Source organism: Stomoxys calcitrans, chromosome 1 (assembly GCF_963082655.1).
Source record: "Stomoxys calcitrans chromosome 1, idStoCalc2.1, whole genome shotgun sequence".
Taxonomy (NCBI): Eukaryota; Metazoa; Arthropoda; class Insecta; order Diptera; family Muscidae; genus Stomoxys; species Stomoxys calcitrans.
Window position 1 is genome coordinate 263,361,141 of NC_081552.1, and position 17,759 is coordinate 263,378,899.

At 40.6% G+C, this 17,759-nt stretch overlaps 1 protein-coding gene across 1 annotated transcript; it reads right to left on the reverse strand.

Moving 5' to 3' along the window:
- Positions 1–6,484: 6,484 nt before the first annotated feature.
- Positions 6,485–11,424, reverse strand: LOC106092335 (prostaglandin E synthase 2). The gene is made up of 3 exons (XM_013259168.2): positions 10,553–11,424; positions 6,790–7,196; positions 6,485–6,734 (listed from the first exon to the last, which is right to left on the reverse strand). The coding sequence occupies exons 1-3, from the start codon at positions 11,275–11,277 to the stop codon at positions 6,625–6,627; spliced, it is 1,242 nt and encodes a 413-aa protein (XP_013114622.1). The 5' UTR covers positions 11,278–11,424; the 3' UTR covers positions 6,485–6,624.
- Between the last annotated feature and the right edge of the window lie 6,335 nt (positions 11,425–17,759).

A 17,759-nucleotide genomic window follows, 5' to 3' on the forward strand; every position in this document is an offset into this window, starting at 1 on the left:
CCTCTCATGACCATCAACAAACGTGTTTATTATGGTCTGAATCGGTCTATTGCCCGATACAGCTCCCATATAAATCGTTCTCTCTATTTTATTTCTTGAGCCTCCAATGGGCGCAATTCTTATTCGAATTGGCTGAAATTTTACACAGGTCTCCAACATATAATTTAATTGTGGTCCGAACCGGACCATATCTTAATATCGCCCTAATAGCAGAGCAAATCTTTTCTTATATCTTTTTTTTTTCTAAGAAGAGATGCCGGGAAAAAAACTCGACAAATGCGATCCATGGTGGAGGGTATATAAGATTCGGCCCGGCCGAACTTAGCACGCTTTTACTTGTTATTTATATTATATTTATAGTCCGAACGGCGTGCCGCAGAGCGATACCCCTTGAGAGAGATGTTTTTTACATGGCAGTGCACCTCACAAATGTCGCCTACATTAGGAGGGGATAACCACCGCTGAAAAATTTTCTGATGTCCCTGCCAAATCTTCATTATTGGTCCGATTTTCAAAATTCTTCCGCTTGACATACACAATATATCACAATACCTCTACGGGTTTCGGAGATTATCAACCTTTAATTTTTATTTTTTCGAATTTTGGCCGAGATCGGCTTCGTGTTTAGCAATTTACGAAGCCATTCGTGGTTCGATTTATATCTTGTTGCATGATTTCGATTGTTGACAAAATTAACAGTGACTTTGGCATGCATCAACAACCGATGATTCAGTTAAAAGTTACGCAGTTTGAAAATCAAACAAGTAAAAACGCGTTAAGTTCGGCCGGGCCGAACTTTGGATACCCACCACCTCGGGTATATATGTAAACCACCTTTCATCAAAATACGGTTAAAATTGCATACCTTATGTCCCATAGCAGTTATATCGAAATATGTGCCGATTTGGACCAAATACTAATAAGAACAAGTCATTTTTCAATTATGTATAACAAAATATTGGTCTTTTTAGCAGCTATTCTTAAAAATAAACCGAACTGAACCATATTCGACGCTGATGTCAAAAAGCCTAACATAAGTCACTGTGTCAAATTTCAGTGAAATCGGATAATAAAGGCTTTTATGGGCCTAAAACCCTAAATCGGAGGATCCGTTTATATGGCAGCTATATCCAAATCTGGACCGATCTGGGATCCAATTAATGAAGGATGTCGATCCAAATTAATGAAGGATGTCGAAGGGCCTAACACAACTCACTGTACCAAATGTCAGGAAAATCGGATAATAAATGTGGCTTTTATGGGCCTAGGACCGTAAATCGGCCGATCGGTCTATATGGAGGCTATATCCAAATATAGTCCGATATAGCCCATCTTCGAACTTAACCTGCTTATGGACACAAAAAAGAATCAGCTTAATATCTCTATTTTTAAAGACTGTAGCTTAATTTCAACAGGCAGACGGACGGACATGGCTAGATCGTTTTAGATTTTTACGCTGATCAAGAATATATATACTTTATAGGGTCGGAAATGGATATTTCGATGTGTTGCACACGGAATGACAAAATGAATATAACCCCATCCTTAGGTGGATGGCGTCTAAAAATTAATTCGATAGACAACATAAGCAAGTTCACGCGATTTATTGGTATACCCTCCACCATAGAATGGGGGAATACTAATTTCATCATTGTGTTTGTAACTCCTCGAAATATTCGTCTTAGACCCCATAAAGTATATATATTCTTAATCGTCATGACATTATAAGACGATGCAGCCATTTCCGTCCATCTGTCTATCGAAAGCATGCTAACTTTCGAAGGAGTAAAGCTAGCCGCTTGAAATTTTGCAAAAATACTTCTTATTAGTGTAGATCGGTTGGGATTGTAAATGGCATATATCGGTCTATGTTTCGATATAGCTGCCATATAAACCGATCTTGGACCTTGACTTCTTGATCCACTAAAGGGCACAATTCTTGTCCGATTTCGCTGAAATTTTGCATGAGGTGTTTTATTATGACTTCCAACAACTGTGCTGAGTATGAGTGAAATCGACCCATAACCGGATAAAACTGTCATATAAACCTATCTGGGGTCTTGACTTCTTGAGCGTCTAGAGAGCGCAATTTCTATCCGATTTGGATGAAATTTTGCACGACGTGTTTTAGTATGGCTTCCAAAAACTGTGCTAAGTATAGTCTTAATCGGTCCATAACCTGATATAGCTGCCATATTAACCGATCTTGAATCTTGACTTCTTGAGCCACTAGAGGGCGCAATTCTTATCCGATTTGGCTGAAATTTTCCATGACGTATTTTGTTATGACTTTTTTTATTATCCGATTTGGGTGAAATTTTGTACAACGGCTTCTCCCATGACCTTTTACATACGTGTTTAATATTATCCGAATCGGTCTATAACCCGATACAGCTCCCATATAAACCGATCTCTCTATTTTACATCTTGAGCCCCTTAAGGGCGCAATTTTTACTCGAATTGGCTGAAATTTTGCACAATGACTTCTACTATGGTCTCAAACAATCAAATCAATTATGGTCCGAATCGGACCATAACTTGATACAGCTCTAATATTATAGCAATTATTTTCTGTTATCCTTTATTTGCCCAAAAATAGATATCGGGAAAAGGAACTCGACAAATGCGATCTATGGTGGAGGGTATATAAGATTCGGCCCGACCGAACTTAGCATGCTTTTATTTGTTTTTTTATATGAGAACTCAACTAAAATAAATAAAAAAGGACCGCATCAATCTATCGAATAAACAAGTTTTGGTTTAAGCAACATAAGCACTGCACAGATATTTCCCACATATAACGCATCAAGCAATACCCAAGATGCCAAGGACCCTCTATTAACTAATCTCACACATACCAATACACTTGTCCATGCAGCAATTAATATTTGACACATGCAAGACTTTGCATTGTGAAATTTGCCAGTCGCAATGTCGGTACAAGAATTAAAATAAAATTGCCGAAACTAAAGCTTGGGAACCAGCCAACAGCAGATTATTGATTTAAATTGGAAAATATGTTACAAATCTAGTGTTACAGAAAACGAGGGTCAATATTGAAGTTGTGGCGCAACTTTTCGACAAAAGAAATAACAATCTTCTTCTTTACATATAAAAATGAATTTGTGTTTGTTTGTCGGTTTGTGTGTTTGTTCCGTATAGACTCAAAAACGGCTGAACCGATTACCTTGAAATTTGCACAGATTGTGTAGGTTGGTCTGGAAGGAAACATAGGCTATACAATTTCTTGATATCGAGAGGAGGCGGACCCTCCCCCTTACGCCAATAGTACTACCCAAAAATAAAACTGGACTTATCGGGACAGTATGGGATTCAAATGAAAGGTATTCAAGAGTAGAGTACGAATTTCATAATAAAAGTTGGGTCCAAGTACCTGGGGGGCCGCCCCAAAACCCCTTAAAATAGGTTTACTTGGCGATCATGACAATATGGGACTCAAATGAAAGGAATTCGGTAGTAGATTAGGAATATGGTTTAGAATTAGGAATAGGCTTCAAAATTTATTGATAAGGGAAGGGGGCGGACCCTCCACCGTTACCCCAAAAACACCACCCAAAATCAAAAGTGGACCGATAAGGACAATATGGGTATTAAATGAAAAGTATGTGGGAGTATATAACGAATCTGACATACAAATTCATTTCGAAGTATAGGGGGTCACCCCACCCCCACAAAAACGCCCAAAATGGGCACACTCGCCAATCACGGATTTATGGGACTCGGTTTGTTTGTTCTGTATAGACTGAAAAACGGCAGAATCGATTTTCTCGAAATTTTCGCATATTGTGTAGGTTGGTCTAGAAGGAAACATAAGCTATATAATTTTTCGTTATCGGAAGGGGGACGGACCCTCCCCCTTATGCCAAAAACACAACCCAAAATCAAAAGTGGACCGATTGGGACAATATGGATATCAAATGAAAGGTATTGGAGAGTAGAATACGAATATGGTATTAAAATTTAAGTCTAATTATCCATCGGGTCGCCCCAACCCCAACACTTCCCCAAACAGACATATTGGACGTTCATTTCAATTTGGGGCTCAAATGATAGATATTCGGGAGTACATTTCGAATCTGGCATACAAAATCAGATCGAAGTATAGGAGGTCACCCCACCCCTCAAAAATCCCATTGGACCCATTATGACTACATATATAGGTATCAAATGAAAGGTATTGAAGAGTAGAATACGAATAAGGTATAAAAATTTGAGTGTAAGGACCCATCGGGTCGCCGCAACCCCAAAACTCCCCCAAACAGACATATTGGACGTTCATTTCAATATGGGGCTCAAATGATAGGTATTCGGGAGTAGATTTCGAATCCGGCATACAAAATTAGATCGAAGTATGAGGGGTCACACCACCCCTCAAAAACCCCATTAGACCCATTATGACTATATGATACTTGACCTAACCGATTTTCTTAAATTTTTCATAGATTGTGTACGTTTGGAAGGAAACATAGGCTATATAATTTTTAGATATCGGATGGGGCGGTTTCTCCCCCTTTCCCCAACAACGCCATTCAAATCCAAAAGTGGACCGATATGCACAATATGGGTATCAAATGAAAGGTATTGGAGACTAGAAAACGTAAATCGTTGTAAAATTTGGGTCCAAGTACCCAGCGGGCCTCCCCAACCCCAAAACTCTTCTAAACATATATATATTCGAAGTTCATGTCAATATGGGACTCAAATGAAAAGTATTAGGCTGTAGATTACAAATATGGCTTAAAACATTAGGTCCAAGTAATGGGATGTCGCCCACTCAAATACCTCCCAATGGGCATATTAGCCGACCATGGCTATAAGGAACTCAAATGAAAGTTATTTGGCAGTAGATTACGAATATGACATTAAAATTTGCGTTCAAGTCTAGGTGCGCTCTTCCTGCTAAAGATATGTACGTCAAATGGGTTATTTGATCCATTATGACAATATGGGACTCAAAAGAAAAGTTTTTGAGAGTAGCAAACGAATTTGATATCCAATTTTGGAGTCAAGTGCTTTGGGGTATGCCCTAAAGCACCCCCTAAACTGAACTTCATTTCCGTTGGGAATAAAGAACGAATTTGATATCTATTATCAGTGCAAAGAGCCGGTGGCCGCCCCAGCCCCAAAACACCCTCCAAACGGTACATGTTTACCGGCCATGGTAATATGGGGCTCAAATTAAAGGGACTTGGAAGTGCAGCACGAATTTGATATCCATGTTTGAGGTGCCTTCCCTCCTCTAAAGAGCACTTTTCATTACCCTAATTTTTGAAAACACCAGGAACCGAGCAGGGGCAAACTTCTCACACATCAATCCGATTCAAGTTAAAACTCATTGATAAGGAACCTTTTTTATAGCCGACTCCGAACGGCGCCCCGCAGTGCGACACCTCTTTGGGGATCATTTTTTAAATGGCCATGCATGGCATTGTGCCTCGCAAATGTCGCCAATATTAAGAGGGGATAACCACCGCTTTGTCCAATGTTTTCGCCAGGATTCGCGTTCAGCGTCATAGGCTACAATGGCACGACTTCGATATCCGCATTCAAGGCGAAGTCTCCCCACCCTAAAAAGATTAGAGAGTTAAAGAAGGCGCAGCGGAGCGGCCCGGTTCGGCTAGTCATATATAAAAAAATTTTCAACCCAGAATATTTACACAAAATAAATTTAGTTGAAGGTCATGACTTTATTCTACATACCAAACTTCTGTCAAGCCTGCAAAAATTAAAGTTTCTAGGAACCGTACAAGGATGATCGAGAGACCGGTTTATATGCGAGCTATATCAGGTTGTAGACCGATTTGGACCGTATTTGGCACAGTTGTTGGAAAGCGTAACAGAACACCGATTATAAAATTGCAGCCAAATCGGATAAAAAAATCGGGAGATCGATTTATATGGGGGCTATATCAGGTAATGGGCCGATTTGGACCATACTTGGCACAGTCGTTAGACAGGATAACAGGACAATAAATGCAAAATTTCAAATCGAACAAAAATTGGGGCTTGTAAGGGCTCGAAAGTCAAATCTGGAGATCGGTTCATATGGGAGCTATATCTAAATCTGAACCGATATGGCCCATTTGGAATCCCCAACGACCTACATCAATAAGAAGTAGCTGTACAAGCGACTAGCTTTACTCCTGCGAAAGTTAGCGTGCTTTCGACAGGCAGAAGGACGGACGAACATGGTTAGATCGACTCAGAATCTCGAGACGATCAAGAATATATGTACCCTATGGGGTCTTAGAGTCGAATTTTTCGAGGTGTTACATACGGAATGACTAGATTAGTATACCCCCATTCCATGGTGGTGGCTATAAAAAGGATGCCTTAAAACTATGCCCACTATTTTTAGGCAAAATCGAAATTTTGCGTTTATTATTTGGAAAATGTTTACGATATTCTGCAATAAAATTTTTCTTCATTTTAAGCTCGTCGCGAAAAAGAAATAAAATGAGAATTATTTTTTCCTTTCAAATATAAGAACGAAAAACTTTTCTCGCCTATTGGTTTTATTCGGTACACGTTTGCATATTTTTTCAAAAATTAAAAAAGGGCAACAACATACATATATTAACAAATTGAAAATAATTTTTTTGATTAGTTTGCGACTGCATTCAGCATAGATGGAATTTCACCTTCAATGCGTTCACGTATCAATTCGCCCCGAGAATTTTGTACCAATTGCTTTACACTGTAGAACCATTCGCCTGAAAGGAAATGATTTTAACATTAAATTGAGTTTTTGTTAACCGTCTCACATACCAATATTTGTGTTGGCCACACAATCCTTAAAAGCTTGACATCCTTCCATACTGCTAAGTACTCCAAAAACTGAGAGATCGGCCAAATTAGGCTGCTTGCCACCCATGAATTTTGTTTTACGTTTTTCCAACTCTTTTGTCCACTTGTTGCAAGCATCGTAGATGTGTGAGCGTACATCGTCCGATAGTTGGTGGCGTTTCTTTAACATTTTAGCAATACCCCACATGGCTGTAGCACCGGCATACACCATAAGATTCCTTTCCCATCTTGGAAAATGTATGTCCCATTCGCCAGCCTGTGCAAACCATTCGAACGTTTCAAATGCTTCCTCCAGCGATTGATAACAATTTGGAGAGATGAGATGAACCAGATGAGAATCAGCCCAAGTACGCCATTTACGTTCGGTTCTAATGGAAAAATATACAAAAAAGTTAAGTTTGTAAAATCATTTGAACTAAATTAGCATTTTGAGGGCCTCACTCACAAGTTGAGAAAACAAATTATACCCTACCATAATATAGAGTCTTATCTAAACTTCAAAAGTCCTCTTGTAAGGCCTACAAATATGTATCTTAGTTAAGGATAATGTGTGCCCCACCGAAAAGGTGAGCTTAGTAGGAGCTCATTTTTATGCCCCAGATGTCCCTAGATCAGATAAGGAGACTAAGTAGAGAGAAAAAGATAAAGCATAGGGAACACATTCATTTTCAATATGCCCATATGATGAACTCTGTTGCGCACCCGTCAAAATGGCCTGCACGTCCACACACTAACAGCCAGTTGGAAGATGTTATTGTTTCCGCTTTCAGAACCATTCCGTCCTGAAGGAGAAGTAAGTGTGAAAGGAAAACAAGCGACTAAACAATGTCAAAGCTAGAATGACACGAAAGGCCGGTTAATGGAATTTGAAATGAAACCCAGTACAATATATAGCTTCAGATTCTTCACCACCGTTGTATTATCCTCATAATCGATCCCTGACCGAAGAGTATCCCCACAAAGTTTTTAGATCTTGTGATAATAGAAATGTGATCAATTTGAATATAGACGCTCCACAGTCTATGGTTTTAAAGCTATTGCCGCCTTTACCGCTCACCTTAAGCTGAATATCTCTATTTGGTAGTAAATTGAAAAGGAGTAGCCGAACAGATGTACGTTGTGCATGTTGTGCTGTCCCTTTTAAGAAGCCAGATCCAGAATCTAGCACATTGACATCAATCCTAGCCTAACACAAATAGAGGCTACTGCATCATCCCAAATTTAGTAAAGCCTGAGCTACGGAGGCCACCGTAACGCAGAAGTTAGCATGTCCGCCTATGACGCTGAAAGCCTGGATTCGAATCCTAGCGAGACCACCAGAAAAAATTTTCACCGGTGGTTTTCTCCTCCTGCTACTGGCAACATTTGTGAGGTGCCATGTAAAACTTCTCTTCAAAGAGGTGTCGTAGTGCGGCACGCCGTTCGGACTCGGCTATATCATTGAGCTTAAACTTGAATCGGACTGCACTCATTGATATGTGAGAAGTTTGCCTCAGTTCCTAAGTGGAATGTTCATTTGCTTCTGTGGTTTGCTGAGGAAGAGTCTCACGTCTTTACGGCTGAAATTCTCGCTCTAAATCACGAAAATCCACCAGATGCCTCAGGACGGTGGTTTCCATACCCCTCGGTTGGTGATTTGGATGACTTCTCCGATAAGGATCTTTGTCTACTGGTGGAGGGGGTCCAATGAAAACCGACGTGACAACCTATCGCAGTTTATAAAGCAGCATTATGGTAAGTCTGGATCTTATATCACATTTCGCACAACTGGCTATTACATACTGCGGCAGCCGTATCCCATGGCAGCCGGTTGTACGTACCGGATTGACCCGATGGAATCCTCCATCGGCAAGGGCTGCCGTCTCGGTGTAAAACACACTGCTACAACAACAACAACATACTGCGCTGACCAGTCAATTGTCGTATGTTATCAACAAAGTTTCTTTGTCGCCAAAAGATCAGACTGAATTAATTTGGGTTCATAACAGGAGAGGTGGCAAAAGTGCTAAAGTACTAATGTCGCCGGCACAGGAAAACTTGCTCATGTTTCTTGCTTTTTGCAGACCGAAGTAGCATGGGCGAAAAAAGAAAAGAGGTTGTCAAAGATTAACCCCAGAATTTTTGGGCGATTTTACTTTCGGAATTATCTGTTCATCGGCCAAGCTCTTATAGACCAGCAAGCTCTTTCCGGTCTATACGATTGAACGCCGCGGGAAAATGATGACCATTAGTTATTTAAAGGCGCGTAACATCTCGCTTTGTCGATTCGAGCAACATAGGCACTCAGTATTTACGCAAGAGTCGGTGCCACTCGGCCTAGCACTGAGACTCTCCACTCGATACCGCTCATTGTCAGTGACTGCTATTCCGTATGGAGCATTCCGCTATCCGCAGCTTGCTCCCACTAGCTCCCAGCTAAACTTCTCGTCATAACGAAGAACACCACACATCTCGGAGCTGAAAGAACTTTGGAACTTGGAGCTTCGATCTGTGTGGTGTTCTTCGTTATCACGAGAAGTTTAGCTGGGGCCTACCGCATCACTCTCCTGCTATTAAAGCCAGAAAAGCATTCGAGCAAGGGAGAACCACACAGACCTGTAATAAACGGTGTAAGGGATAAAAAGTAAAAGTAGAGGGAAACAGGCAGTCCCCTGCGATGGAGTGATATCTTCTACGCTGTTAACCTCTACCTATTCCTACTCCATTCATCATCGAGATCATATCGTAGGCGAACGATAGACAGTATGATAATCGATATCGAACGTAACGAATTTAGTTTGCTAAACTATACGAAACTTAATTGGGCAGAGCTGTTCTGTTCTTTAAAGAAGGTTTTTCTTTTCTTCTGCAGTGGGTTGCAAGTGTCTGCCAAGTACTATATTCGATCAGTTTGATGAGGTTGCATCGATAACTGCATCTTGTGGAGTTGTCCCGCCAACCCGCTTTGTTGTTTTTGTAGCCACTGAGACTCTCCGCTCGATACCGCCGATTGTCCGCGACTGCCGTTGCAGCTACACCGTATGGAGCATTCCACTATCCGCAACCTGTGGACGCGGCCGGTAGCTCGCAGCTAAGCTTCTCATGACACCAATGAACACCACACAGATCGAACCTCAATGTTCCAGTCTGTGTGGTGCTCACAGCTATCCCGTGCCGGGAACCTATATGAGGCGGTTGTAGGTACATCGGCGAGGTGTTGACGAATTGCGTTCTTTAACATCAAAATATTCCAAGCTCGTAAAGGTTGAACTTAGGATGATTTCTCTGATAGCAGCTTAGGAGATATTGTTTCGTTAGAAGTTTTTCCATTGTATCCAAGCTGATCTGAGATTCCATCAACTTGGCAAACAATTTCCGCAATACGACTTTATATTATTTTTATGAAAACTAGAAATATTATACAGCTAAAATTCTATTCGACATAATCTGATTCGATTAACTTCACGTTGACAAAACAATTTCAGTTTGAAACCAAATGAGCTACAATCACAAGCCACATAAATGAGTGTTCTTCAATTCGTTGGGCTGCAAAAAATTTGTTTTTATCAGAAAGAAAAGTCTCTCACCTTGACATTGATTGCATTCATAAGAATGACCCGCATAAACTTGAAATCTTTGCAAAAGCTATAGGTGCGAAAAATTAACACTAGAACCGAGCTTTTCACCCCGCCCTATTGCTAAATTGAAGGCAATTATTATCTACCATGTCATTAGTCATACTTACTCTTCAGCTTCTTTGGAATATCCCTTGGGCGTATGATCTTGATACATGAGGAAATATTTATTCATAATGTCGTGCTTCTTTTTCAGATTATCATCGAAGTACGATATGGTGGGATAGAATTGTGCCAATTCGCCAACATCGGTTTTCTTATCATTCAAATAAGAGGCAATCAGGGAAATGATTGCACTGGAGTCACTCATCTGTACATATCGCCCATCCCGCTGTCGTATCAATACCATTGGAACTTTTTTCTGGGAAGACCATTTTATATCTTGACGCAAAACGGCATCCACCTCAACCACTTTGTAGGAGAGTCCCATGAAGTCCAGAAAGGCTCTTACTTTGCAACAAAATGGACATGTTTGAAATTGAAACAGGGTTATGTCCAATCCCGAAGTATCCTTGGGATTGACAAAGCGCTTTGTTATTCTAACATTGGCTGGGAATTCCTTGATTACCTCGGGCTTTATGCGCTCATGCTCCTTGTGCGAATTGCCATCTTGCCAATTCATGTACAATGAATAGACAGTGCCACCTGTAGCCCCCAAAGCTGAACCTAATACTGCCAATTTCAGTGTGCTAGGTCCCGATTGAGGCCGTTTCGCCTGGGTAGTGGTTAATCCTCGACGCTGCACCAGGTTACGTGATATTCCCCCATACTGTCTTGCATTCTTAAAATACAACAAATGGCGCATGAAGAGATTATTTCCCCGTTGCAACGACATGACTAGAATTTGATTGTTTTGCAGGTGGATACTTTCAGGCAAATTTCAATATATTATTCAATAAGTTTATCTCATCGCTTATCGAGCAAAAAAAAGAATTAAAGAATTTCCAAACCGCAAACTACCCTTTTACCGCAGAATGTCAAAGGTAACAGCTGAAAGTGGCATAGAACCCTAATAAAAAGGCGTGTGTCGAATGTAAAACGGAGTTTATAAAGCTCTTCAAATGTCATGGTCTGTTGTACAATGTATCGCCAAGCAAACATTTACAGTGGCTCGTACCAAGATTAATTGATACAGGTAAGTGCAGTTGCCCAACAAAAGCAACTCAGTATTTCAGTATGATGCTAGTTCGCTCCATTTTTCGTTCTTTTTGTGTGTGTTATGGCTCTTAAATGTAATGCACACACGCAAACGATCATTATGAGAACTCGTTGACACGAGAAAAAAAACCAATTTATCTCGCCGATGCAGTTAAAGAAAATTTCGCTTTCAGCTACGCAGCTCAAATGAAATTTTCTACAATCACAGGGTGACATAACAGGCATTGGAGAATTTATTCTTGAAATTACGAATAAAAATGTGTGTTTTGATAGGCCAATTGAATAAAACGAGTTTAATCCCGGAGTACTTTTTTGATACTCATTTATTTCTTCAAAATCTCATCCTTATATATAAACTTAAAACTAACTACAAACTAAATATCCTAAGAAAGGCAGGCAAATCTAAAAATAATCACTTTGGGAAAATAAGATCATAAACAAAGACGATAAACATCCTATGCAGATACTAAATAAATTTGTCCAGCTGCAAGCCATATGCTTGCCATTCAGACCGCTGTGTTTTCTGATAATCCCTAACTATTTCCTTATCTACGCACATTAAAAACTATCTTCCACTTATCCCTGTGCGATGCGTTGGCTAGGTAAAAATATAAACTCTTATCACATTTATGCCTGCCCTTAAAACTATCCTTTAAAATAAACAAAAAATGGAAAGTATCTTATCTATTCGTTCTCAAGGCTAAAACATTTCCATGACACACATCAACTAATATCCCATGTTTAGAAATCTAAACATTCTGCGGGCGGCCAAAAATAATTATGAAATAGCTCTACTTATAAACTGTAAAAATTCAGCAAAATGGACTGTAATTCAAATATATATGTTAAAATCTAAACATCCCGAGGACGAACAACAACTATGTTACTTTCTCTTGTTAAATACTTATAGATTACATAACTTAAAAATAATATTATTAAAATAGAGGTAGAGATTAGTGAAATATGACCACTGATGTGATGCCATGATAGCTCCTTAAGGTGGATCGGATTCGCCTTCATCATTTTAATTTCTTCCTCCAATCCTTGAATCGTTGACGAATGATCGATTTTATTGTAGTTTAGCTCGTCCACCATCGCTATGTCCTTCACCTCTCTCAAGATATATGATGTGGAATTATAGGACATCTCAGTTTTTGCTTCTTGTGACGCAGTTAATACGGTTCGTCCAATCCTAGCAGTACACCCAGGCTGGAGAGTGATGATACCTAGGCCTGGTAATTCAAATACTCCTTTAGTGCGCTCAGCACATAGAATATGGGCCGAAACTTGATCTTTAGTTTTAAACAACCATGACCCTCTTGTCTTCAGCTCAATCCAAAAATTCCTGTTCTGAGTCTTCAAAAACTGGCAGCCATATTTACTTGTTGGCTTAAGCGCTGCTAGCTCACATGAATGATCGTTGGCGTCTTCCCAGGCCCAGTTGCCTCTGCAAAGAAATTCATCTTCACCAGTTAGCTGACATTGGTTCATCGATGACTGCGACAGTAGATGATAAGCATCCATTTCATAGTTGTAGGCCAGGAACTGCTGTCTTAAAGCTGCTACCATTGCGGTTCCGTTTCTCACCATCGGCAGTGGTACGACGCGGAATATTTCTGCTGATGATTTTTCTACCAAGGGAATCTGCACGTCAATCACTAATTTTTCTTCCACCAGCAGACCATGCGCCGTCATCACCTTGTATATTGCCTGCAAAACATCGTCCTTCTCACCAGGCAACCTTAGTCCTTTAGGTAGCTGATCCTTTATTTTCATCACCTCTGCCTGCAACTGGTTTGGCCGTACTAAATTTGGATTTACTTTTCCATGGTTGATGTCAATTAATAAGCCAATTACCCTGGCTTGAATATGTTCCACTTCAGTAAACAAGCTGCTAAGTTGATCGGCTACCGCGAAGAAGTCCATCGCCTTTTTGAAGAGGGAATAGTCAGTGTTCAGCATCTGACTTATGTTTTGCACCTTCTCATTCAGCTCTTTAAACTGTCCATTTATTTCATCCGTGGTCTTTTTCAGCACATTAAGCGTTGCTTCCACCACAGACGTTTGCTTCTCAGCCAAATATTTCAAGTTGTGCTGATTTTCAAGTACATTTTTCATATTTGCTTCCATACTCTCTCTGTCGTCCGCATCCATTACTCCGAAAAGAATGTGGAAAAGAGACCCAACAAACTCTAAAGGAGCCCTTTTATTTCGTTGGCGTTTTTTGTGTGAGAGTAACAAGTGGTTCTCATCTATAGTGTTCAGTCTGTTCGTCATAATATCCATCTGCGTGTCGCACTGCTGCTCGAACGATCTCAGCCGAACACATAATGATTTACACGCTTCTAGACCCTTATCCAGATGATTCACCGTGACAAAATACCCGTGCAGATCGAAATATGTCATAAGGTTCCATGACGATGTTACTCGGTTGATTCTGCCAATTTTATCCATATAAATGATTGTGTCATTTCCCAATTCTTTTATCGCACCGCCGGTAATTGAGGTTGACATCGATTGAACACTTGCCATCATTGCCATGATCATCCATAACATCATTGCTACGTTTATTTTTCTTCTTTGAGGTAATTTGCAAATATATGTCTGCGACACTTCAATGTCGGCTTCCTTTTCACCACCATTAGCGAATATCTCCAGCGGGCATAACTTGTGTATGGGCCGTTTTAACAACCCCTTTTGTTTAGCGACCTTTACTGTAGCGACTCGAACCTTTCCATCTTTGCCTTTATGTACTTCCGCAATACTTCCCAAAGGCCACCTTCCAGGAGCAGTATTTTCATCCTTCACTATCACCATCTGTCCAACCTTGATATTTGGTACTGGAGTTTTCCATTTTACTCTCTGCTGAAGACTACTCAGATAGTCATTGCGCCACTGTTTCCAGAAATCATCCCGCATTCTTTGAATTATTTTCCACCTGTCTAAAGATCCCAGTTTATTCTCCACGCCTCTTTCTGGAATACTTAGCAATGGTCTTCCGACTACAAAATGTCCTGGCGTTAAAATCTCGCAGTTATCCTCACTGAGTGGACACAAGGGACGAGAGTTGAGAACAGCTTCTATCTGCGACAAAAACGTTGCCATTTCCTCATACGTTAATTTCGTTTCACCAACAACCCGTCTCAAATGGTGCTTCACAGACTTCACGGCAGCCTCCCACAATCCTCCGAAGTGAGGAGCTCCGGGCGGAATAAAGTGCCACTGTATTCGCTCAGACGCTAATATATGAGCCACGTCTGAATTTTGCTGCACCGCTTTGACGAACTCTTTATCCAGATGTCTTGCCGCTCCCACGAAATTAGTGCCATTGTCCGAATATATATGGCTACTTTTTCCTCTTCTACTGAAGAATCGCCGTAGCGCAGCCAAAAACGCTTCTGTTGTTAGATCGCTGACTGCCTCCAAATGTAATGCTTTGGTTGCCATACAAACAAATACAGCTATGTATCCTTTGTAAGCTCGCTGTCCTCTTCCTTTAGACACCTTCATTTGAATAGGACCTGCATAATCAATTCCTGTGTGATCAAATGGATGAGACACACAAACTCTGCTTTCTGGTAGGTTACCCATTAATTGAGCCGCAGTTTCTCGCCTATAACGCAAACATTTGACGCATGACCGAACTGCTCTCTTGATGGCATTTTTGGCACCAATCACCCAATATCTGCTGCGTAGTTCATTTTCCATGAGTTTCGCACCTCCATGTAGCGTTTCTGTATGGATGCCATCAATTATTCGCTCCACCAGACAACCTTTCCCCAATAGAATTGGATGCTTTCTGTTGAAGCTTAAACCAGAATTCTCCAGCCTGCCTCCAACTCTCAACACTCCAGCTGCATCAATGAACGGTGTTAGTCCACATATCTTGCTCCTCGTCGGTACTTCGCTGCCATTCCTTAGACACGAAATCTCTAACGAAAATTGGTTTGCCTGCACGCTCGTAATTATTAATTGCTCTGCCTCGTTTATTTCTTCCGCAGTTAATTCATTTTTTCCTGGTTTACGCTGAGCACGTTCAATAAATCTTCGCACATATGCTATAATTCTTATGAGTTTTTTGTAGCTAGAAATCCTCGTAATTAACTGCATGATGACATCGTCTTCCTGTTTATTTTCCTTTAGAACTCCAACAAAGGGTTGAACCGTCGATATGGGCCAATTGTTTTTCTCCAGCAGCCAATGTGGACCACTCCACCATAACTCATCTCCTTTTAGCAGCTCTGGCTTCATCCCTCTTGATGCAGCATCCGCTGGATTCTCCTTGGATCGCACATGACCCCATACGGCACCAGGAACAGACTTCTTAATTTCCTCTACTCTAACCCGAACAAATTTGTCTTTAATATTTTCAGCCTTTGCGATCCATGCTAGAGCAATAGTTGAATCGCTCCATAAATATTTCTGTTGTTTTTGGACTATTAACTTTTCCACATTAAGCATCAATTTAGCCAACAGATGCGCTGCACACAATTCAAGTTTTGGCAGTGTTTTCCTATTTTTCACTGGGTTTACCTTAGATTTTGCTGCTACCAACGTAACTTTGTTTGCGGCCCGGATGTATATGACAGCTGCGTACGCCTTTTCCGAAGCATCAGCAAAACCATGCAGTTCTATTTCCATTAGTGATGAGGTAGACAACCAACGCGGTATTCGGATTTCTGCTAAGTCGGGCAATTTCCTCATGATGACATCCCATTCCTTTATCATCTCAGAGCTTAACTGGTCGTCCCATGCCATATCCATTACCCATAGTCGCTGAATGAATAGCTTGGCTAGAATGGTTACAGGAGCCAGCCAACCCAAAGGATCATATATCTTGGCCAGTGTGGAAAGCGCCTTCCGCTTAGTCAACTTGTTATCTTCAATGATCTGAAAATAGAAAGCAAAATTATCTGTATGGGGATCCCATTGAACACCCAACGTTTTCATTGTTTCGCCTTCCTCAATCCTAATGACTTGATTTTCGCCAACATTTGGTATTGCCTCCAATATGTCATTTTCATTAGACATCCATTTACGCAGCTTGAAACCAAACTTATCCAATTGTTGGCTGATGTCATGATGAATTCCAATGCATTCCTGTACTGAATCAGCACCTGTCATCAAATCATCCATGTAAAAATCATTTTCTATGATGGCTTGAATCTTTGGATTCCGTTCGCTGCACTCTTTTCCAATTTCAATTAGAGCTCGTTTTGCCAGAAATGGAGCACATGCTGTTCCGTAGGTAACAGTCGTTAGCGCAAACTCCTCAATTGGCATATGTTTATTCTCGCGCCACAATATGCATTGGTATGACTGATCTTTATCTGCTACTAACACTTGTCGATACATTTTCTCCACATCCGCTACCAAGACAAATCTCCATAATCGCCATTTCAATAGAATTTGAAATATATCTTGTTGTAGTTTTGGACCAATTTCAAGTACGTCGTTTAAGCTTTTACCATTCGATGTCTTGGCTGAAGCATCAAATACCACCCGAACTTTTGTTGTAAGATGGCTTTCTCTTATCACCGCTTGATGTGGTAAATAGTACTTTCCACTATTTCTTCTTGAGACCTTTTTCATATGCCCCATCTCCAAATACTCCTTCATAAAAGCACAATATTGTTTCTGTAACTTTTCATCCTTTTCCAATCTTTTTTCAAGATTTAAAAACCGTGCTAACGCCATTTTCCTTGATGCGCCCAACTCGATATCCTCCTTAAACGGCAATCTCACCACCAATCTCTTATCCTCATTTATTGTTGTTGTTGTTGTAAAGAGCTGCTCGCATCGATCTTCCTTGACGTCGTCATCTTCACATACTTCCTCCATCTCCCAAAATCTTTCCAGCTCTTTCGTAACCGCCATCACGGCATTTCCAGATTCATGTCCGCAAACGCAACCACAGATTATGAGACCAAGTGACGTCTCTTGTCCAGACAAAGAGCCAATTTTGACTACCCCTTCTTGAATGATTTCATGATATAAATCTGTACCAATTAATAAGTCAATTCTATCGGACTTATAGAACAGCGGATCAGCCAAACAGTAATTTCGCCAGCTCTCCACACTGACGTTCAAATTTCTATCAGGTTGCGCTGAAGATAATGTTGACAACACCATAGCATTTATAACATGAACCGCATCGCT